Source organism: Rhagoletis zephyria, unplaced genomic scaffold, assembly GCF_001687245.7.
Source record: "Rhagoletis zephyria isolate East Lansing unplaced genomic scaffold, Rhagoletis_zephyria_1.1 Rzeph_scaffold_02855, whole genome shotgun sequence".
NCBI lineage: Eukaryota > Metazoa > Arthropoda > Insecta > Diptera > Tephritidae > Rhagoletis > Rhagoletis zephyria.
Genome location: NW_016159939.1, coordinates 34274 through 58478, shown reverse-complemented (window position 1 = coordinate 58478; position 24205 = coordinate 34274). Strand labels below are relative to the sequence as shown.

The following is a 24205-nucleotide window of genomic DNA, read 5'->3' as shown; positions in this document are numbered from 1 at the left end:
TTCAACATTCATTCTTGCAAGAAGTGATTAGACAGAATTCGGTTTAATTGCCTAATTTCAATTGAATTGAATTTTAATGTTTTTTATTGAACCAGAGCGTTTTTTAGAATTTCTGGAAACATGACACCATGGCTGCGTTTCTTTATAAATTCCAGATCATCCCGTTTCACTGCCAGAATAAACAGAATGCATTTGAAATATACGTTAACATATCACCAAGAATGTTCTAAAGAATAAGTAAACAAAAAGGTTTATTCCAAACGTTCAAAATGAATAAAGAAATGTAGCCCATATGGCATGCCTTTGTGAGTACTCAAAACAGAAAACTGCTGTTGCCACTCTTCGAAATTGCCTTGCAAAAACACTTTAGACTCGAAAGGTAAGGTAAATGATCCCTTAAAACGGTTTAAGATTTTTGCAATTGAACGTTTTGCTTGCCATCGCAGATATGCACAATCAGTGAAATAAAATCAATAGAAATTAATAATAAAATAAGTTTTTCGTTTTTTTGTTTTTTTTACTCATTTTCTTTTTTGTACTTTCCTGTTATTTTTTATCTCTTTTTATTTTTATTATTTTGTAAAATTGCCATTGTATAATTTTTTTTTTCAAAAAATATATCTCCTGTTTTTTACTATGATTTTTTTATTTTTTTCTTTCATTTTTTTTTTTGTTTTTTATTAATATTTTTATTTCATTTTTCTTTTTTTCACTGAGAAATATTTTTTGTAAAAAATTTTACGTGTAAAATCGTAATAAAAGTAATATGTAAATCAAAGTAAATTGATAAAATACATACATAAATAGGTACAGTTAAAGGAAAATTAGGAGTATAGAGGAAAAATCGATATCCAGTCAGAGTAGTTTTGTTTTGTTGGTCGCTAAAAGCCAATAATAAATAGTATTGCTGTGTTAAAAACTTACAATTAATAGTTGTTGTAGTGTTATCGGTCATCATCAACAGATCGTCGTCGGCGTTGTCATCAACGTCATCAGCGGCATTCATTTGGTGGCTATTGATGTCAGCATTTGTGTTACATGAATTATGGTAACTATAATTTTTGTTGTCGTTATTAGGATTGGAAATGGTAGCTGTGGTTGTGATAGCGGCAGCGGCAGCGGTATCGGCGACATTGGTGGCGGCATTATAGCAACTATTCCTATTAGAGTTGTCGCAATTTGTATAATTTGTAAACTGATGACTCTGATTGGAGTTAGCATTTGCAGTTGTCGATTTTGAAGTGGAAAAGGTAAGCGGTTTCTCGTTGGTTGTGGCGACGACACCGCCACTACCACCACCACCACCACCAGCACGCACCACACTCATCATACCGCCAGCAGACATATTATTCTGCAACCGGCGACTATTGTTCCTTTGGTAAATCGATGATGCTGTGGGCAAGCCTTGCTTGAATGCCATTGCCGCGTTGCTGCTGTGGTTGGGGATTGAAGTTGCGCGCTGACTAAATATACTATTTGAATTGGCAGCGGCCGCGGCGTTATTGTTTTTACGAAATTTCTGTGAATGTGAAACTATGGATGAATGTGTATGATGTGTGGAGTGGGTAGAGTGTGCAGTATGAAGTGAATGAGTCATATAATGTGATTGTGGTTGTGGTTGCGGCGGCNAATTTCTGTGAATGTGAAACTATGGATGAATGTGTATGATGTGTGGAGTGTGTAGAGTGTGCAGTATGAAGTGAATGAGTCATATAATGTGATTGTGGTTGTGGTTGCGGCTGCGGCGGCGGCGGCGGCGGAGGCGGAGGCGGCGGCGGTGTTGGATTCGGTGCTGTACTTAGCGTCGGTCACGAGCAGGCCACTTCCGCGGTAGCTGCGGCAGTTGCAGCCGGTGTGCTGCTGCTACTACTACTGTTGATATTACTATTACTACTCTGATTCTGGTTGTTGACATTGACACTACTGCTGCTGCTGTTATTGTTGTCAATGCTGTTACGTGGCGAATTAGAGCCAGAGCCACCATTTTTGTTGGTCTTCCCATCGGGTGTGAAATTCGGCGCCGTAGTAGGCTGAGTGGTCGGCGTTGTGTCACCAGTATCACTCGTATTTGAGTTTTCTTCCGTTTGCTGCAGGAAAGAGTGAACATTTAGTAGCATTAATAAAAAGAAGTAATGTAATTCCTATAATTTTTTACTCACCGATTCACTCAATCGCGTCTTTTTAGTTTGTGTTGACAGCTCCGTCGATAAACGCTTACGATTAGCTAAAATTGAGTTATTGAAATTGTTATGTTGTTCCATAGACTTGCGTTCACGCTTCAAAAAGTCCGTATCCAAATACTGCGAAAGGGATTTACGCTTCACATGCCGCGCCTCAATATGCATGCCATCTTTAAGCATTTTTATATTTACCTAAGAAAATTACAAAGATAAAATTATGATAAACTGTNGTTGACAGCTCCGTCGATAAACGCTTACGATTAGCTAAAATTGAGTTATTAAAATTGTTATGTTGTTCCATAGACTTGCGTTCACGCTTCAAAAAGTCCGTATCCAAATACTGCGAAAGAGATTTACGCTTCACATGCCGCGCCTCAATATGCATGCCATCTTTAAGCATTTTTATATTTACCTAAGAAAATTACAAAAGAGAAAATTATGATAAACTGCTTGTTTTTTACACAATTTTCTCAACTCACTCCATGCTGTATAACATGTTCTGTGAAATTTTGAATACTCTCAGTGAGATCCACATTCAAGTTCTCTGTGCGTTCAAATTCTAAACCAATGAACCACATCGAACAAAATGGCGATGTACAAACTGGTGGATTGCTATTGGTTTGTGTTTTTTCATCATCGTTACCGCTGTTATTTTGTGTATTGGGAGCGCTTTTCTTAAAATCAAAACATGTCGGATTTACATGTGCTAACGAAATGTGTTGATTACGCTCGAGATTTCCAACTAATAGACGAATCTTTGACTCGACTAAGCCACACCACTCCAGCTGATCGTCACCAGTTTGCGATGTAACTAAAAGCACGATAAAGTGACGATATCTGCAAATGATTGCAAGACAAAAATTTACAATGTATATAAGTATAAAAAATAATGGCGGTGAAAAAGAGCATTGATAGTACTTGTAAAAGAAGCTGGGTGCTTCGAATAGTCGATCCCATGTAGCGCGCCCAAGCATGATCTCATCTGTGGTAATCATACCGCGATTAAATTCATTAAGTATAACTTTCTTTGTTGACTCCGATACATTAAATGTGGAATTCTGTTGTGGATATGCCGGCGTAATGATGGGCATTAGGTGATAACGATCCGAAGCGTTTACGCGTGGATCCCAAACCTAAAGCAATGGGAAATAAAAATATTAATTAAAGTACATATTTTCTAAACGATCTGCCTTCAGGCGCATTCTCAATACTTACTGGAAACCGTAAATTAACATTGTCAGGGTGCTTTAGCAGCACAGGATTTGGCCACTTCCAACGTGAAAATACCAAAAAGAATTTATGCACAAGCGTAGAGGCTGTTGCATTCGGATAGAGCTGACAGGTGCGCGCCACCAGCATAGCCCACGTCACACCACCGAAGTAGCCCAAAGAATTAGAGTAAATGCCATGTTCTGCAATTGCAACAAAATGAGAACAAATTAATATATTTCAAGCCTAAGTAAACTTTCACTCAAATCATACTCACTTTTCGCCCACAACTTAATGGAGCGCAGCGCTAAGCGAAAATTTTCTATATTCGGCACTAGCGCCAATATTTCATCGGTCACACGACAGCCGTTCAAACTGCGCACCGAACGTGGATCTAAATTTTTAAGTAGATTATCATCTCGTAAATCGAAGTCGTCTGGTATTTCTTTGAGTGATAGACGCGCAAATAACAAATCAATTTCAATGCCATCGAAATTCATTTTAATAACTGGAACAAATGCCTCCTCCACTGAACGACATTCCGTCACTTCTGATTGCATTTTTAGCAGTTCAAAAAATGAAGTAAAATAATCTGTTCTTTCAATATTACGTGGTGCCACACAGAGCGCATCTATATCGGCGCCCTTATGATGTACACCCAAACGATATGAACCAAAAGTATAAATTTTGCCGCCTAGTTTCTCAGCAGCTACCTCGGGCATGTTCTTTGCCATTGAGACATCTTTAACCCATTGCTTGACAAGAGTATTGAGCTTTGCTAAAATCTCCATACGATGATTGAGTTCATCTTGACTTTCAAACACTTTAAATGGTTCTAATGCTTTGCGCAGTTCTTCTGTTTTTTGCAAATCTTCAGAACGAGGCTCAGCCAAACTGATAGCGGAAGTCATGCCTAGCTGTTTAAGAAGCGGTTGTTGCTGCTGTTGCGCATGCGGTGAACCATTTTTACCATTACCGTTATTGGAATTATAACTTCCATAACTGGGCGAACCCGCGGATGAGGTGGCTACACCATTCGGTGAACGCGAATCGGAATTCCACATTTTAGGAGTATGTAATCTGGAAGTAGAAGAGAATTTAATTTATAATTTAAATATTTATTTTTCTTTTTCGGACACGTAAAATATGTATTACGGCGAAACGATTTTCGCTCCTAACGTTGCACTGTGAGTTGCTTTACTAAAACTATATTCTTTTTCATTACACCGAACAAATGATTTTGGACTTACCTGTTCAAAGCGACTTCCGAATTAATACTTAACTACTGTATTTTTCGTAAATTTTATTGCCTGTGCTACCTGAGGCGATTCTTGGCTTTTGAAATCCTGTTTTGTTTACCTCTATATGTATGTAAATTCTCGTTTATTACCTGGCGTTTATTAGCTCTTGGTACCCTAATTTTTTTTAAGTATCGAGAAATAATCTGCATCTGCAGGTCACTGAAACAAGAGTAAAATAAAAACTCGTAAGTTAAAAAAAATATAAAAATGTTAGATTACAACAAAGAGGAACCATGGTTTACTACTAAAGTGGTATGTATATACATCATATAAAAAATATATATATATTTCATGATCATGATCATGATCGGATCTAAACCCGCTTAGTATGATACACTACCTTTCCGATGCAAAAAGAATTTTCGAAATCGGTTGACGTGGTCCAAGGTTATGCGGTAACCCACACGCAAAAAAAAATAAATATTCCGACAGATTGATAACCCCCTCCTTGGAAGTCGGTTAAAAATATGCGAGTGCCGAAATATATCACTAAGAAAAATTCACATGTCTTTCAAATCAATTAAAAAAAAAAAATTCCGATTCTTTTCTTTTTTTGCATTCTAGTCACAGTAAAAAAATTGATATTTCTTACATCGTTTTTAACGAAGATTTCCTGAATTTGCGAGATGCTGCGGCTTTATCGGGTGTGTCGAGAAAGGGTTTTGGTTCCGTACACCCACAAAATTTTTACAGACCTTCCCGATACCGCCCAAATGTTGAGTTATACTACGTTCAAATTGACGAGCTAAACATGTTTAATGGGCTTGAACCGGTTAAATGAACAAGACATGTTCATAAACAAGTTATATCGCATGAAATTGTTGGAAAATTGAGCTCGTTTGAAAACCAGTTCAACGCAGAGTTGTATCGGAAAGCTTTCTGCTCCGGCCAATCAGAAAGACACAAAAGCTTTCATTTGACCCGCTAACGTTCAAAAAATTTATATTCTGAAAAATATTGAAAATTAAAAATTATCAAAATTGTATGCATGTCTGCCCGCCAAAAAAGAGGCCAAGGCGGTAATTAGTTATTTCCCATGAGGTCTCATCGTACGCAGAGGTAAATAGTGCATACGAACTAAATATTTTAAAGTCTCTAAGTAATCCGTATGCGTTAATATCATGAAGCGGACATTCGCACAAAACAAATTGAAACACAAAAACTTGATTTTAAATCTTTTTTTCGAATCNTTTTTTCGAATCCTTATTGGTAATAAAACAACCGTCAAAGTTAACTCCAAATGTTCAATGTGGACGATTGCGTTTTCTAAAAAGCTCTTTTTCATTTAACCAGTTAAATGGGGCCAATTTGAACGTAATATTAGATAGCTAATAACATTTTGAATAAAAAAAAATTTAGAGTAGGTAGTCATATTTGGAACTATGCTAGTCGAAAATTAAGATAATCATAGCTAAGAGGCTTCTGTTTCCAGCAAAATATTGTATTTCCTTTTGATTACGCTATACGAACAAAACTAAGGGGGAATGCAAATGCACTTTGTTTGCAGAAACGAAAGTTCCAAAAGGGGCATTCCGTTGTGACGGGTGGGACATTTTCACTCGTTTTTAGACCAATACTTAAATATTTCAAAGACTTTATAATACAAAGGGATCCACTGAATAGAGAATGAATACATAGATGTTTGACATGTAAACAACCGGTTTCACCAGCAATTTAAATGGAAAATTATTTTTTATTTTCTGTCAATTTCCGGATAAAAATTCAAAAAATTAAAATTATTTCTCACAAATTACTTTCGTGAAATTGCCTCTAAGTGAATTATGCTTTTACAAAGTTTAAATTGCGTAATTGGTTGAACACCAAAAACTTCTTACTCTTGAGATACTCGTACTAAACTTTTTAAGCAGTTTGAGTAGGAGAACTAATGCGTTACTTTTAAGACAGTTTAGTTAAAGAAGTTGTTTTTTAATATTTAAGAAAATGTAAGCGTTTGAGACGGGACACTTTCGGGGCGAGTTGAGAATTCATGCATATATCTATATATATAAATGTGAATGTCTGTTTGTTTATTATCTTATAACTTTTGTACCGCGACACGGAATCGCACTAAACTTTGCTCACAGGATGGTTATACATGAACTTGAGATTTGGTATGTAGTCATATCTACCAAAGTTATTATTGCATTTATTTTATAGCTATAAAACTGGACTCCATATTCTGCTACCACGAGAGCAGTGCCGCGGGTTCAGGCTAGTACATAGTATATAATCAAACTACATATTTTTTTATTAATTATTTGTATAATTATTTACTGTGTGCCCTACACCATTCCGTAAAATAAAACAAGATAAGAAAATCCATAGGTATATTATAAAAAGGAATAAAGTGGTATTATATATAAAACGAGGGAGAACTTTACACGGAATGGGCCTCTTGGCTCCAACCTTTACATAAAAACAAAACAACATTGAATTATCTATTTAACCAACTATGTATAGGTATTAAACTGCCAAGAAGTGAATCTGGAACATCGAATATCGAAGACGGCACCCAAATACTCCACTGACTGCGACTGCTACTGAGACTTCAACCGCTAACGGAATATAACGCGAATCATACAAAACATTCCATTGAAAGTATAAACCTATAAACGCGATTTTCGAGGTAAATGCCACGAGCACAAATAAAAAAGACATAAAAAATGCAGTGAACTCTCTAAACTCAAGCATACATACGTATGTATATAAAAACACGCTTGCAATACAAAAAGCTCTTATTCATTTGTGATGGCAGAAGCGAAAAAATTATAAAAAAAGGCAGTTCGGTCAGGTTTTGCGTCGACTCACATTTCTTGTGGATGCCCGGAGAATCACCACAGCATATGTATATAAAAAATACCTGCTTACTTACCGGATATGTGAACGTGTGTTCGAGAACACCTATGTATCCCTTTTCCGTGCTCAGCAAATTTTTTTTCTGCTTTACTGCAGCTCCATCCAGTACTAAGCAAGCAGTTTTAAAAATAAGCATGTGTATATTTCATGCGCTAAATGTTTGCACAGTGCTTCTTTGCTGGTAATCAGCTACATTTGTCTGTAAGACAATTGTGCGTCGCATTTAATAAATGTGTGTTATTATAATTTTCATTATAACATTTCTGCTAGTTCTACGTTGTCGTCGTCGCCGTCGTCGTAGTCAGCGCTGTTGACGGTTTTGGTGATTCTCCCTTGGTCGGCTCCTATTCTTTCCATTCGTTTATTGGCTCTTTCTTTTTGCTTTCATCGCACACGCACACATGTAACCATCGCTTTTGCTTCTCATGCAAAACTTTCCCTGGGCTATAATCACTTTCTATTTCTCAAATAACCACTTTTATAAGACACTCTTGCTTTCTATTATTCGCAATTTAATAAATTAAGTTATAAATAACACCGATTTTCCAGTCAATTTCTATAACAAAATCACCGCAGACAAAACAACGCTCGCTCGCTCAGAAAAGTCGAAAAACACACATCGAATTTTCCATCGTCAAATTGTCGTTAAGTTAGCACAGGGTTGCATTGCTGCCTCTACTATTCCCCATAAAAATTTTAAATATTTTTCCATTTGAATTTATGGTTGTTTTATTTATACTGTACATTTTCTGTGCCTAAATAAAATATATGTATTTATCTTACTATTTTTCCTGGACAATACTGATTTGAAATTTTTAGCGAGGCAGTTTCTACAACCAGCACCAGCGGCATTTTTACTTCATTGCCTCTATTCCAAAATTTAACGAAATTCTAAAATGACTGGCAGGAAAAGTCAATATTTTCAGCGCCATTGTACGAAAAACCATTAATCTTAACCTGAGGGTCAATTCCCGTTCTGCGTTATCGTGAAGTGAAGTGAAAAGTATAAAATTAACACCGAAATAAATGCGGTGTAAAGGTGTTATTTTTATCACTTCACGATAACGCAGAACGGGAATTGACCCTCTGCATTTGCCACACGCACTAGCGCAATCAAGCGTAGCTCATGTATACTAAACTGAAACCTGTTTACGGCCGATTGCCCAGTCCAGTGAGCGTTCGAGTGGTGGACTGCTCAGTCCGACTGAGCAGGCTAGTGTGCGGAGGCCCAATAACATTTTATTATAACATTAGGATATGTAAAATTCTGAGTTAAAATTTTATAATAAATAAATTACAACAGCACTGGTTTGCTTGAAATTTCAAAGTCGTCTTTAAAGTTCTATAACAGCGCAACAGTTTTGCTGGATAAGAAAAATTCAACGATAGAAAAACAAAGGTGAAAAAGAAAATTAAAGTTTATTCAAAGAAAATTAAAGTTTAATTCAAAGAAAATTAAAGTTTAATTCAAAGAAAATTAAAGTTTAATTGCACAAAAGGAATGCAAAATAAAACGTATCTTTAAATGCTATATGTAGACGGTGCTAGAACTAGAGAGTATAAAGTAAATAAATTTAAATATTAATCAAATCAAAATTATATTAAATTTTAATCACGATCAGACGCACTATGTATGCCGCCTATAAACAACAGCTGCTGGTTTGCTTGAAATTTCAACGCCGTCGTTTAATGTTGTATGACAGCGCAATAGTAATGCTTGATAAGAAAAATTCTACGATAGCAAAACAAAGGTGAAAAAGAAAATTAAAGTTAATTCAAAGAAAATTAAGGTTTAATTGCACAAGCGGAATGCCAAATAAAACGTATCTTTTAAATGCTATTTGTAGACGGTGCTAGAAAAAGTGTGTATAAAGTAAATAAATTTAAATCTTTTTAATTTAATATATGGAGTTGTAAGCTGGCGGAGCTTTAACGGTGTTCGCATGAGGCAATTTTAAAGGCGACTGGTTGAATCAAAATGCTGCCCCCAAATTCTTTGGAAGCGATTAGTTCACACCAGGCGATTGTTACTTTCAACCAAAAGTTGCCTGTAAAATCGCCTCTCGCGAATTCCGTATTACTCTTATAAGCTCGTAGTTTTATTATTTTGACTTGTCCAAACAGCTATGCAGCACTACAAAGAAGTACACTTTAATATTTTCGTGGGAAAACATGCTTACATTCAACAGCCCCTATATAAATCTCTGAATCATGTCATGGAATCCTTTGACGACCGCTGCCCAAGCAACTGAACTTTTCAGCATTGCGTTGATTTATCTTCTACATCATATCTACAAACTCCAATATCCATTTTGATGATCCCTTGGATGCGTGCCAGATGGGCGGCACGCAATAAACGAACCGCCAATGAGGAGAAAAGTGATACGGCACAACCCACTTGTGTTGAAGCGGTACGTGACGGCGGTATACGCGCCTCAAGTGCCAATTCCAGAACACAAACTGCACCTACGACATCCGTGGCATGCGAATCACATCCTAAGCATGTTGCTTCACCCGCTCGTCACAGCGCACCACCACAACGACGTAGCCGAAGTGCTGTCCCGGTATCCCCTGCACGACACGTCATACTTCATCCTAATGGACGTGCGGTACATATGCCGCCTATCGTGCAATCGCTATCGCAGTCACAGCAGCTGCAGCAAGCCAGTCCCACTGTGACGCCGCAGCCACGTAGAGTGTCAAGAGTGTGAGTAACCTTGCAATAAAATATATTAAAATTCAGTTTTCCTCGCTTCTAAATTCGCTGTCAAAATTTATATTTATATTTGAAAGTAATTGACCTTCCCAAAAAAAGCTGTAGCAACTTAAAATGCAGAAGTTAAGAAATTTGTTTTCAAAGTACGCTTACCATTTATGTAAATGTTTTCCGTTATCAGCATTCGCTGACAAAGTAAACATTTGAAATTTTAACATTTCCCTTCGCAGAAGAGGCTCGCGCCGTTCTGCGGTCCTATCGAGCTCAGATTGTGCTACTGCCGCCTCCAGTGATAACATCGATCGAGAGACGCCCAAAGAAAGAATCAAAGTGCGAGTAATTTGTCCCAGTGCACGTGTCCTTATTTTCGAAGCGGACGTAAATAAACGCATCACAGAGTTGAAAAACGAAGTAATGTTGGAGCTATCCGATGACCCCTCGGCTATGACACTATTTGCGCCCGATGTGCGCCAGCTTGGGCCACGTTACCGGATCATGCGCGCGGAGTACCAGGGTGCCGAGTTGAATGAAAGTATGACGCTGGCACAGCTGAAAATTGAGGATAATTCCATGTTGGTGCTGGTGCCCCGGCGGCAGAACCTGCAGCAAATGACGGCACTAACGCGCGAAGTGCAACCGCCGCGGGAAGTGGAAATCAANGGTGCCGAGTTGAATGAAAGTATGACGCTGGCACAGCTGAAAATTGAGGACAATTCCATGTTGGTGCTGGTGCCCCGGCGGCAGAACCTGCAGCAAATGACGGCACTAACGCGCGAAGTGCAACCGCCGCGGGAAGTGGAAATCAGTGCTGCCACCCGTAACATTCTGCCACACACTGCGGATATGCCATTGGTGGATATCAACGAAATATTTCAGCAATCGAATGTGAGTGTAAATTACAATTACTGATTCGCTACTGATACGTTCGCTATTTCGTTACAGCTGCAATTCGATGTGCGTAAAGTTCTCATTTCACTGGCGCAAGCATCTGCAGCCATTATAGGCGCTGGTCCTTATGCGACAAGACTGATAGCGATGCTTAAACAGAAGCTGATCAACAAGCGAAATTATCAGAATGACACACTACAGTGCCTTGTCGATATGGGGTTTAAAAAGGAGAAAGCCGAATATGCGCTTAAAGTTAATCAGTAAGTTGGTTGATATACGCCCATATAATAGGGTTGGCTTTATATGCAAATATTGTGTTTTTTATGCAGAGGTGTATACTCAGCAGCACTCGAATGGCTCATACAACATCAAAGTGAGGAGGGTTCAGAGGAGGAAGCAGCAATGGGTTTACAGAAAAGTTTATCAGTACTCTCACCTTCTGGCATAATCACTAATGATGTAAAAATTACCCAATTTATTGAATGTTACCCTATTGACGAAATAAATTTCTTCATCAGAGCATAGTTGAAAACACAGAAGCGCTTCTAGAGATAGTACGCATCTATAGCCATCGTGATATACCGCCTTCACCTGAGACTATTAGTTCGTTGGTGGAAATGGGTTTCGAAGAAACTGAAGTGCTGAACGCTTTAAAAAAGACTTGCAATAACAAAGCAGCAGCGTGTGAATGGTTGTGTGGAAATCGTACTGGCAGTTTGATTGAGCTGCGCGAAGGTCTATCACAAGATTCGCCTATACTTAAGGCCATACTCGAAATGCCACAAGTGCAAATGAACTTAAGTAACCCAAAAATACTAATAGGTGAGTTTAAGTTTTGTTCTATTTCTGGTGATGGTGAGACTCTGGTGTACTTTCGTATCACTTTAATTACGAATTCTTCTGTTAAAATGGTCTTAGCTGGTAAAAGCTTTAAAAGCGTAACACACATTTGCAAAATGTTTCATCTTTTAAAAACTTTCTAAACCTTTTATAACACTTACTTACTTACTCTCTTCTTAGCCTTTCTGTCCATACTCGAAAACGAGAATTCCATACGCGTTTGGGGTGGCGACAATGACACCACATCTGTAATTACACATATCCTGCAGAAATATCACGAAGAGAAGCATGTGCTAGGCATCAATCAGTTCTATAGTAATCGTCAATAATATACCGAAAAGCAAACTATAAGCTAGCGTGCAGTTTCTAAATAAATAAGCGTTTAAAGCGCATGCGCACAACATTCACATTATACCTTATGACATGAATGAATGAATGGCGGTGAAAAAGGTAAATAATTAAAAATTGCCATAGCAAGCGTTTGCAATTAGCTTAGTAAAATGTATAATTTTAAAACTACTTAAATTACTTATAGTAAAAATATTACACCAAAGAAAGTAAACGAAAAATATCTGATAGCTGAAGCGTGGAAAGAGAAAGAAGCTATAAGTAACAAGCAGTTTTGTATTAGCTTAAAAATTTTACGCAACGCACAGCACGCGCCAAAAAGCCTCTTATACACACACACACATACAAAAATTTAAGTGCTAAAACCAAAAATTAAAATTAATAGTAGTAGTTATATGTAAAAGTGCAATTTTAGCGCGTACGATCATACATACAAATACATGTGCAGAAAGAAGAAAATATGAAATAGTCAGTAATTTCGACATTTTGCTAGGCGCCAAATTTAGTTAATTATGTAGTACTTTAAGCAGTTTCACAGACTTAATATTAGTGGCAGGCTTTTCTAGCAAAAATATGGTATCACATTAAGCGTATAGATGTAATTGAATTATTTTTGGAATGCGGTTCATATCTACACAAATGTAAAACTTAAGCGAAACCAAAAACAATTAACGCTTGATACTCTAGATCTTAGAAGAGTCACATTAAGTTTTAATGTACATAGTAAGAGGCAAAAAACTTTTAGTTAGCTTACGAAGAAAACTAAAATTAACTAAATGAATTTTAACCATTCAGAAATTGTCAGTATTTTCAAAAATTGTCAAATATTTTCAAATCTCAATGCTACGTCCATAAGTTAATCACAGTATTTATTTTCTTTAATGGTAATGCACGATATTTTAACAATCATTAAATATAAATTTATACATTACAAAAACACTAAACCAATGGGAACATACAAAAACTATTTCAGCACATTTTGAAAAACAATGCTTTCGCACATAGTTTAATAATAAAATCGTCGAAATTTATCGTGAGAAACATACAATATTCGCTTTCCGTACAATCGAAAAATGGTGTTTTAAATAAAGAAGCCAATAAACGATTTTAAATACATACAACTCAATAATTTTAATTTGTTTTTTCTTAGAACTTGGATGAAATTACTATTATATTTTACTTACATTTAAATTGCTGGTGAAACTGGCTATTAACCTTTGTTGCATAGGTTAATAGCCAGTTTCACCAGCAATTTAAATGGAAAATTATTTTTTTTCCGTCAATTTCCATATAAGATTCAAAAAATTAAAATCATTTTTCACTAAAATTGCATTCGTAAAACTGGCTGTAAGTGTTAAGTTAAGGTTAGGTTACGTTGGTCACCAGAGTTAACTGATAGCTGCGAGCGAGATTTCGCGAAATACGTAGTGAATGTAGCCCTATGGACGGACAACTTCTGAGATACTTCGCCGACCTAAACGGGGTTAGATCGCCGAAACAACAGCCCTTGGTCGGGTGAAACCCGAGTCATTCCGGTATGTAGAACCGGATGTCGGGGGAATGTGAAACCCGAGTCATTCCGGTACGTAGAACCGGCTGTCGCCTGCAGCAGGTTGAAATCCTACTTGAGTAGGTTGAATGAGGATGTGCCGAATGAGTGTCCGGCATGCGGAGAGACCCCATATGACTCGAAACATCTCTTCGCATGCCCGGAAAACCCGACAACCCTAACGGCCTTGTCCCTGTGGACAAACCCCACAGAAGCTGCACGCTTCCTAGGTTGCCGTTAGTGGAACTTGACGACAACGACTGAGATACCAACCGTCCTGGGCGGGGTTGTTGTAGCCGCTACAAGGTCCTAAAAACCTTTGACTTCGCCAAAGGACTATCCGTGTATTCGGTTGTCCAGTCGGATATTCATGTTTACGGAAAAATTATTAATAAATGAAATGAAATGAAAATGAAATGAAAATCCAGAGATACGGTTAATATCCGTTCTATTTTCGAATATCCAGATTATCCAGATATTCATAAAATCCGGATAGAACTCCCAGCCTTACTTCGCCGCTAAGGTCTCCTATCAGGTCCTTACCCAAATCGACGATATACAAAGACCGGGTGTCCATCCCATTCGGTGACTATAATACGTCAGACCCGAAGAAGTGTGCGTGCAAGAAAAAGAGGTATCGACCTATCACCAAACGGCTGAGCAAACTGCCAAAAAGCAGCGCCGAAGGAAGCAGGAAGGCTGAAGCCTTCACAAACATTAGTCTGAATGGTCTAATACAGATGGTAAAATATCTGGGGACTACGATAGTAAACTACCTCATCGAGATCATTAATCTGTCGCTTATGCTCCCACAATAGTCGGGTCTACGTAACCGAAACGACCCAGACTTATATCTGGCCAAGGACTTACCCCACCGGCAGTAGCATGGTTCTTAAATACAGAGTTCTGCTATACATACGTACATATGTTATCCACTGAAAAAGTACTTCAGATAGGATTTAAACGGCAATCATCGGGAGTCAATTATTGCCATAAGAGCCGAGTTGCCTCGTAAGACTTTCGTTATTTTAGCATAATTCCGATTGGGATGTTCAGGTAAAACTTATGTTTTTTATTCTAAAACAACTAAGTTTTCAGAGCCGACAGTGTACCGACAGTTTCGTCTGATGAATAATTGCTCAAATGCAAATTTCGAAAAATTATTAAAATATTAATAAAAATAATTAATGTTTTGAATTGGGTGTTTGCGACTAATGGGTATAGATCTTTCAAGTATTTTTATTATTATTATCAGAAAATGAATAAACAAACGTTGATCATTAATGAAAAATGAAAAAAATACCCAAGGTTTCATTGAATACTGGGTTATTTTCCATATGTATCAAATTGATGCACAACGTACTTTGTGTTACAAAGAATTTCCGATGTATGCGGGTTAAATAAGGCGAATCACCTTCATGCGATTTCTTCATTTTTATTTTTGAAAGCAAGGAAAAGATCCTTCGGTTTGTCCCCAATAGGTGGACAACGAAAGCCAGGGCCCCTCTAAATATAATAAAAGAACACCAAGTGGCCTGTCTTCACTCAATGTGAACAACTGGCATAACTTCGCAAAAAAGAGAGGCAATTGACGAAGCTTTTTGGTCTTGACCTAATTCGAACAGCGGATGCATTATGTATCCATAATTTCATAAGTTTTTGTGTGCAAAAAGTCGCTTTTCGCACTTACAAGAAACTTTTTTCTTGGTATTTGATAAAAAAAACTTCAGTTTAAATAACTACAACTGCTTAGGTCAAAGTCGTTGTCCATAAGTGAAAAATTCGATTTTGTGGTTTCAAACAACCATACTTAGGTTAATATTAAACGAACAAAATAAAGAAAAACGAAGAAACTTTTCCTATGGGTAACTGGTATTTATCTAGGCTCGAATTGTAACATCCGTTCACGGATCAAAAACGATACAAAAGAAAATTACGTGATACGTCAGGAAGTATAAGCTGAATGGGACAAAGAGTACGTTCACGTATGTCATAATCCGAAAAATGTGTGTTTACGTGACGAGTAGTACGATATCGTAGTGACAACTCGAACCCGGATTTTTTTATTTTTTTTTTGAGAGAAAATACTTAAGCTATAATAAATTCTTTTCCTAAATTCTTTTTTAATAAATTCTTTTTCTAAAAATCTAAATTTGAAAAAGCCCTTAAAAGGTGGGCTGCATTTGGCCGTGTTTAGGCTATCTAGAACGTACAAATGAAGATATTTGAGTTTAATTCGGTAATTTCGTGTTGCGATTCGTGAGAAAATGGTTTTTTGGAGGCATTCGTGATACTGTCAGTAGTGAACTATTTACCATTTGGAGGGGAGAATTCAATAAAAAAGAAGAAACAAAAGGCTTTTTTAAATTTCGTTTCTGCAAAGGCTGCTTCTTTTAACTTTTCCGCAAAAAAATTAAGAAAGTCACACCTTTCAGATTTTCAATTGAAATTAATATAATTTGGCAAAATTTTTCAAAAATAGCCACTGTATAAATTGTATTTTATAATAAATTTGTTTTCTTCAATACAAATATTTAGAAAAAACTGCATTCAAATTTTTTCAATAAAACCACAAATAGACCCATTGCTCGTCAAGGGTTAAGATTTTGTTTTTGCAAAAAAGTGGGAAATATATATATGCTAATCATTAAAAAAAATCATGTTCTTTTATACCCGAGCGCACTTGTGAACAAGGGTATTATGACTTTGTTCACATAACGGTTGTTTGTAAAAGCCAAAACGAATCGAGATAGATATAGACAAATATGTGCATAAATAATCTGAATGAAATAAGAAGTCGATTAAGCGGTGACTGCCTGTCCGTCCGACCATCCACCCGTCCGTCTGTACACACGCTAACTCGAGTAAAAATTGAGATATCTTAATGTAACTTGGTGGGTGAACTTCTTTCCAGCGTAGGACGGATGGCATTGGCAAAATCGGATAATAATCGCGCCTATCTCCCGCGTAACGGTAGCATTCACTCAAAATTGATATTTACATTGATTTTTAGATGAAAAATAAGAATGTCAATTTAAAAAAAAATGGGCGTAGCCACGCCCACTTACGATTACATGTGTATACCTTGGTAACCGCTCCACCAATTTCCTCCAACCTTGGCATAGTCGTTGGAAAACATACAACATACCAAACGGCCGAAAATTTTTAAATAGGACAGTATTCACGCCTTTATCCCATATAACGGTAATTTGGAGAAATACGAAATCTTCGATAAATCAGTAAATACTGAAGCTAAAAACTGATGTTTCCAAAAATTTTTTAGGGTCATTCCATTGAAAGGAGGAAAACGACATAAATTTAAATATGTCCTAATTCTTTGAGTGCACAAGGGTAAAATAGAGTTATTTTCAGTGTCCCACCAGTCACATTCATTCAAATGATAGTTACATAAAACTAAGAAATCGTTGGGTATTTTTGTTAAAGCAATTTTATACACTAGTTATTGTTCTATATTAAAAAAATATATTTCGCTGTTGCATAAATTCCGACGACATAGTTAAAACTAACAATTGATCACAGTCTGGAGTAAATTGTCCCACAAGTCACAATGGAATGGCCCTTTAGCAAAAAATACGTTTATGATAAAATGTTGGAAGGTGGGCGTGGCACCGCCCACTTATGACCACATATGTGTTTCTCGGTAACCGTTCGATCAATTTGGACAAAACTCGGTATGATTATTGTGCTTGCGACAGAAATCAGACTTCGAAATCATATTTCGAAAGTTAAGGACTCAGAGAGGAAAGTTAATTTACTCAAAATTGATACTAACAACCATGATAAAAATATAGTAAGGTAGAACCGCTGAGAGTCACTTTTGAAATTCCTGACGTTTCCAAACAATTTAATTTTTAAATTTACTCACAAACTCACACACACATTTTCATTTTCAATCTCAAGCAACAACAATTTCCAACAATTTCAATTTTTTTTCACTTTTATATGATTTTAAAATGTTGGAAAACTTCAAAAAAAAATCATGGCCGACAAATTGAGAGAACGGTTCTACCTTTCTATGTTTTTATCATGCTAACAAAAATCCCTTGAAAAGAAGTAGCATTATTATGGAATTATGGAAAATCGGCGTGATACCGCCCACTTATAACTACATATATAAGAGGAAAAAAACACCTCTATTACTTAGGATTTTATTCAACGTTTTATCAAACTGCACGAAATTTATGCTTATTATTTCGATTCACTTGAATAGGCACAGTGGCTTTAACACAAGGAAAGGACTAGATTGCACCAATAAAAGCAAACCATTTATTTTAGCTGTAACACTTAGTATTGGATCAAAAAAAAGTGAATAAAAAAAATAACCATAATTTTCGTGTAGTTTGATAAAAAGTGGAATAAAATCGAAAGTAATCAAGATTTTTTCTTCATTTTCACCACCTGTCTTCGAAATTAATAATTCTTCAAAATGAGGTCAAAAATAAACGAAAAATGACACTGAAGATGGCACAACGCCGAAACCGGTTTGTCTCCAAACCAAGCTTGACAAGGGATGACGGAGATTCGTTCCAAAATAAATCGTCAAAACGGAACTCCTCTGATGACCTTAAGTCCAGATATAAGCTTGGATCTTGAGGAAAATATGTGTACCTGTTCAAGTGAAGTGAGCTGAGCATATAGACTGAAAGACCAAAAATTGGTTCATATTACCAAACTCAAACTTGAAAAGGAATCAATGTGATTTTTGGTTAATATTAACAATGCCTTGGTTGATATTTTCAACAATGATTTGGTAATATTATCCACAATTTTGTTTACATTAACCAAACTTTTCGTTGACGATCTTTCGTTTGAATACATTTATGTTCTGCACTTCACAGATGCTTTTTCATAATTCGGAGATATAAAACAAAAATGTTTATTATCATTTTAACATGTTGCCTCTGACGGGATAAGCTACTAACAGCAAGCATCTCTACACACTCAGCTACAACCGTTTTAAAAATGTGTCTTAAAATGTTCAACTTGAATCAATTTTCTTCGTCGTCTGATTTAGTTCTGCACTTCGCAGAGGCTTTTTCGTAATTAAGAAAAAGCAAAACAAAAGAAAAAAGTAAAAATTATGTATCGCGCTTACAGCATTATTTGTACTGCTGGAAGCCAACCAAGCAAGCAAGCACCTCTGCTCGTTCAGCCACTGCCATACATACGGATCTGTTCCCAAATGCTCAACTTGAATCACATTTCTTACATTCGGTTTATTGACCATGCAAAAATCAAACCATAACTTGGTTGAAAAAACCATTGTGCTTTTGGCTCAGTGTACATATATGTATGTAAGTTTATTAAAAATGCATCGTATTTTAAACTTTTTTTCATTAAAATTCGTTTTTATTTATGAAACAGGGATATTTTACGTATATAAAAACATGAGTTATTTACATACATACATTTGTTACAGTTTTATAAACAGGTTTGCTAATAAATAAATATGCAAGTCTTAACACACGCAATACATTGTATTGTGTATTTTTGTGAAATAATAAATTTTTCGCTGAAGCTGTGTATTTTTTTGCTTACAGGTTCTGATATGAAACCTATTTGTTTGTCATTACGTTAATTAAATTTTACGATTTTTACAAATTAGCCACTAACAATAAGTAGTAAACAATGAAAAAAATTTAAACTTGCTCCCAAAGGTTAATTATATTTTACATTTTTACATTAGAATTCTCAAAGCGTTTTATTTGCCTTGTATTGATTCTTGTTATTGTGCTTATTTATTTACAAGCTAGTTTGAGTCAGTTCAGCAAAGTGTCGTATAACAAATCTGACGCTAATTTGTTGTTATATTGGCAGCAACAAATTTTTTCATGGCCGTTAGTTAACTATTGATATTTTCAAATAATTCGAAATTTTAGTATAAAGGGCATAAATAAATAAATAATAAGTCATAAATGCAGCGTTCGCTTGTTGGTTTCGCTTATTTAATTGCTGCGCGCTTTGTTGGTATTTCTCGTTTAAAAGCCAAGCTGGTTAAATGAAGTCCTCAATATCTTCTGAGATACATAACTAAAATGAAATAAAAATTTGAACAGAAAGAAAAAAATGTATGAATAGTTTTTTTTATTTAAAATAATTATTTATTTTTTGTTTTTAGTAACTTTAATTATGCAACTGGTTTTTGAACTGTTGAAGCATCTTTTGCAAGGCGGGCATTTCCAACTGAAAAATACTTTTGGTTGAAGAGATGTACATAGATGCTAAATTGGTGCGATGAAATAGGTTTTCCACTGCACATTGAGTAAAAAAATAATTGGAATTTTTTTTATTATTTTATGGCCTAGTCAAATTTCATATTGAAAATTTGATTGAATAAAAAATTTAAAAACCTATAAATCTTATTTATTTTTCAGAGATTAACTTAAAAAAATGTCTTTAATGAAATGTCGGGCATTTCGTATATCCGATTTCAAAATTTTCAACATTCCTGTGCAATAGGTGTACCGAGTTTGGTAGCCCAGTGGGAATTAGGAGCACGTAATAATACCTTATTAGCAACTTACTCTTCACCTGGCAGTCATTACCATTTCCCTGCCGAACGTCCCTTACTTTTACAAAGGCATGGCCGCCTTATGTAAGTAGGAATTTAGAATGTACATTTGCTATCAAACATACTTCTGAGTCGCTTTACAAAGTAAGTTACGTGTAATGCAGAGCAGTCGCTCGGAGTAGTTCGGTGCTTGGAAATAACTTCGGCTGCACGTTATTTTGCAACTGACAACGTAATGTATCGCCGGAGGTGTTCATTTTGTACTTTACTAGTAGATTACGCTGGTCATGATGACAATTTTGGTACTAAAAACTGAAAGAAAACATGGCTTACCTCGTAAGGTGCTTACCTATTTTCCCAGTGGGAGAATTTGATAAATCGGTTACACAGATACAAACTTACAAATATATGTATGTATTTATATAATCATAAGTGGGGGATTTTAGACACTAGAGAGTGTGGATCGACGCGATAATTATTGTGAGCTAAAATTTGTTTAACTGTGCGTACAGTCTACCACGTTTTTGTAAAATTAAACCTAAGGGCTTTTTGAGTCGGACCGTATGTGTAAAGTTAAAACTGTCTTTTATAAATTGGCATTAATAACTAGCGTAATAAGGAATAGCTGCATACTTTTCTTTGATTTTGGGAAGTGATTTTGGCTAATTACTACATCTTTAAAATCAAGTGAAGTGCACTTAAATTCTTCAAGTTGCATGCTAAAAGCTGCGTCTGTGACGCAAACTTGAATAAAGGCCAAAATGGCGTCGCGGCGGCAGGTGCATCCTTCACCGATGTGGAGTGCGGCACGGCCAAAAAACCAAGAATCTTAGAAAATGACGACGTGACTGGAGCAATGGCTTAAGAAAATCTGCACGGACAACTATAGAGAGGTGACCGGGGCTCCCGGCGACATGGATACAGAATAATTTAGAAAATGGAAAAATAACTGTTGATCTCAATTCGGAAGAAGACAAAAAAGCGCGTTAAAATGAAGAAGACAAAAATAACGCAAAGTTGGTGGTGAAATACCCGCCAAATTTTAAGGGAGATATTTTCATTCTAATAGATTCTTCTGAAAGTCAAGCAATGAGAAATGAAAAAATAACGACTGGCTTAACCCTCTTCAGCCAAATTAAAGACTTAAAAGTACAACAATTAGATTTAATATACGCCATAGGTCAAACACTTTACAAAGTGACATTTAAAGACACATACGCTGCGAACAGCGTCTGTTAGACAATAGAATTAAAAAAGGGGGACTGAAACCCTCGTTCCTAGAACAGTACTAGAAATCTATGGAGTGGTGCGTGGGATGCCGCTATGTTTTAACGAGTATGACATACTTAAAAATTCGAAATCGGCAGTCCCGATAGTCTCTATAATGAGATTTAAGAGAAAAGACCCACACATTCCCACTACAACTATAAAACTAGGGTTTGCAGGAAATGACATTCTCAAAGAGATAATCTTTGAGTACTCTAAACTAAATGTCGACATGTTTATCCCACCGCTGAGGCAATGTGCCAACTGCGGCAGACTTGGTCACACAAAATTTGGATGCAAGTCCAAAAAACGGTGTATCGAAAGTGGTAAAATAGAATGCAGCAATATTGACTGCAAAACAAATGCGTGCATCCTCTGTGGTAAAAACGGCCATACCGCGAAAGATAAGAATATTTGCCCACACTGGGAGAAAGAGTTGGCGATAAATCAGATTAAAACCATCAAAAAACTCTCAAAAAAGGAGGTTCTAGATACATATTTTCCCAAAAACACGAATCGATTTGACATACTGGCAAACGATGAGGAATTTCAGTCCAAAAATCAGGATTATTTGCGTCCAAGGGCCAAAGCTCCCTCAATCCAAGTATACAATACAATTGCTTATCAAAAAAACATGGTTTCTAAATTGGAAAAGTTAATTGCGGAAATGATAAAAATAACTCAAAGACTAACAATACAAAGCAATGACACTAGTGTATTTCAATAAATTCAACAGTTAAGACAACAATTTGAAGCGATTTTGGTTAGGAGAGACGAGCTTGAGATTAGTGAATCTTTAAATTGAACAAGAGACTCAAATGAAGATTCTGCAATATAATTGCCAATCACTCAAAGCGAATATAGACACAATAGAGTACTATATGAATAAATATAGTATAGAAATAGCCACCTTTAGTGAAATTTTTTTCTCAAAACAAAACCAGTATAGGATGTTAATAAATTACAACACAGTAAATAAGCACCGGAATGATGGATACGCAGGTGTAGCCATTGCATACTTATAGCCAAAGTGACATAATCATTGCCAGAACTGTGTTTTTAGAACCCAATGTGACAATTTGATCTGTATACTTTCCACCCAGCATCAGCATCGGCACTTTTAAAGCCGAAATTCAAAGGTTGCTAGATTTTCTTGAATCACACACTAACACTTTCATACTAGGTGATTTCAATGCCAGAGCCGCTGAGTGGGGGGATAGGGTAAACTCAGGCAGAGGCAAACACTTGTTGCAACTTATTCAGGAATCCAGTTCTCATCACCTTAACAATGGTAACTACACTTTTCAAAGAGACCCAAGAATAGACAGTGGTTCTGTGTTGGACCTCTCCTTCACAAACTCAAACTTCACTGGAATGTGGATGCTACTAGAATTGGTGGCAGCCATCATTTTCCGGTAATAATTGAAACAAGCAATTGTTAAGTCGAAGCTAATAACTTCATTGCAAAAAATAAGCTCCTAAAATCCTTAGAGACTTTAGAATGTGACTCAAATCTTCAAGAGTTTGAACACAAAATTCAGGAAATCAAGAAATCAAATCATGCCACCTGGCGGTAAAGGATGGCAAAACACCTAAATCCTGGTAGAGCAGCCACCTTGATAAACTCTACAGATTCCTGAGAATAGCTAATCAAAAAGCTAAAAGAGTACCATCCCCAGAAAACTTTGAAAATCTTATATCGCATAGAATAATATGGAAAGAGGCCCAAAAAGCGATAAAAGAAAATTTTAACGAAAAAAGTGAAGAAATTAATTCTGGTATAAGAAGGGCTGGCGCTTTGTCAAAGCGCTGAGAGGCGATTACAGCCAGGATCATGTAGGAATGTGGAACAATGACAACAGCAATGGGATAAAGAGTACGTTCACGTATGTCGTAAGCCGAAAAATGTGTTTTTACGTGACAAGTAATACGAAATCGTATGTGACGATTCGAAGCCATTTGTGCCAGACGACATCGATGCTGTGAGCGAAATGATTGAGCAAGATCCTTCATGTTACAAGCGTTGAGAGACTGCCGGTTTCACGATATATTTTTTTTCTGTCAGTTTCCGTATTAAACTCAAATAAAAAATCATTTTTCACTTAAATTGCTTTCGTGAAACTAGCTATGAGGAATCATTGGACATTAGTACAACGAACATCAATAATATTTTGTATGATCTCCTTGTGGTAACAAGGTGTGTTCGCTTTGGTTCCCACACATATTAAAAAAAAAGAGGCTCGTTTCGATCGATGTAAGAAAATGCTAAAACTATTCAAAAGTGTATTGATCATCATGGAGAATATTTTGAAAAACAATAAAACTGTTTTCAACCCCAATGCTAATTTTTCCCTTGTTAGGCCAGAAATCTACAGCCTCATTGCATGCATTAGACTAAAATACATGACTCGACAACATTGGCATTGCCTATTGTCATGCTGAAATATGTAGACGACGGAAACTGCCGAAAACTATCCAGTGATGCCAAGTTTCCCATTTTAATACACTAGTCGAATCGAA

General features: G+C 36.3%; 3 protein-coding genes across 5 annotated transcripts; 1 reads left to right on the top strand and 2 right to left on the bottom strand.

Annotated features, from left to right (window-relative positions):
• Positions 1 to 742: 742 nt before the first annotated feature.
• Positions 743 to 1817, bottom strand: LOC108367910 (putative uncharacterized protein DDB_G0291812; the record flags this gene model as incomplete). Its single annotated transcript, XM_017622612.1, has 2 exons — positions 1643 to 1817; positions 743 to 1527 (listed from the first exon to the last, which is right to left on the bottom strand). Coding segments are annotated over exons 1-2 (855 nt in total), but the record flags the coding sequence as incomplete, so codon positions are not given.
• hrg (poly(A) polymerase hiiragi) lies at positions 1545 to 8178 on the bottom strand. Its single transcript, XM_017622611.1, has 9 exons — positions 7563 to 8178; positions 4640 to 4849; positions 3667 to 4469; positions 3396 to 3592; positions 3099 to 3313; positions 2660 to 3017; positions 2160 to 2372; positions 1762 to 2087; positions 1545 to 1628 (listed from the first exon to the last, which is right to left on the bottom strand). The coding sequence occupies exons 3-8, from the start codon at positions 4451 to 4453 to the stop codon at positions 1809 to 1811; spliced, it is 2049 nt and encodes a 682-aa protein (XP_017478100.1). The 5' UTR covers positions 4454 to 4469; positions 4640 to 4849; positions 7563 to 8178; the 3' UTR covers positions 1545 to 1628; positions 1762 to 1808.
• A 923-nt stretch (positions 8179 to 9101) lies between these two features.
• Positions 9102 to 13461, top strand: Kpc2 (Kip1 ubiquitination-promoting complex subunit 2). Of its 3 annotated transcripts, XR_001848306.1 has the most exons (9): positions 9102 to 9419; positions 9671 to 10253; positions 10493 to 10921; positions 11069 to 11147; positions 11205 to 11410; positions 11480 to 11609; positions 11669 to 11972; positions 12171 to 12440; positions 12526 to 13461. XR_001848306.1 is itself a non-coding variant. In XM_017622607.1 (8 exons), exons 2-8 carry the CDS (start codon positions 9862 to 9864, stop codon positions 12317 to 12319), a joined length of 1689 nt encoding a protein of 562 aa, XP_017478096.1. In that variant the 5' UTR covers positions 9102 to 9408; positions 9671 to 9861; the 3' UTR covers positions 12320 to 13461. The 3 variants fall into 3 exon arrangements, 2 of the variants coding, with proteins under 2 accessions (XP_017478096.1, XP_017478095.1); XM_017622607.1 differs by having other exon boundaries at positions 9102 to 9408; positions 12171 to 13461; XM_017622606.1 differs by having other exon boundaries at positions 12171 to 13461.
• The last annotated feature ends 10744 nt before the right edge of the window (positions 13462 to 24205 follow it).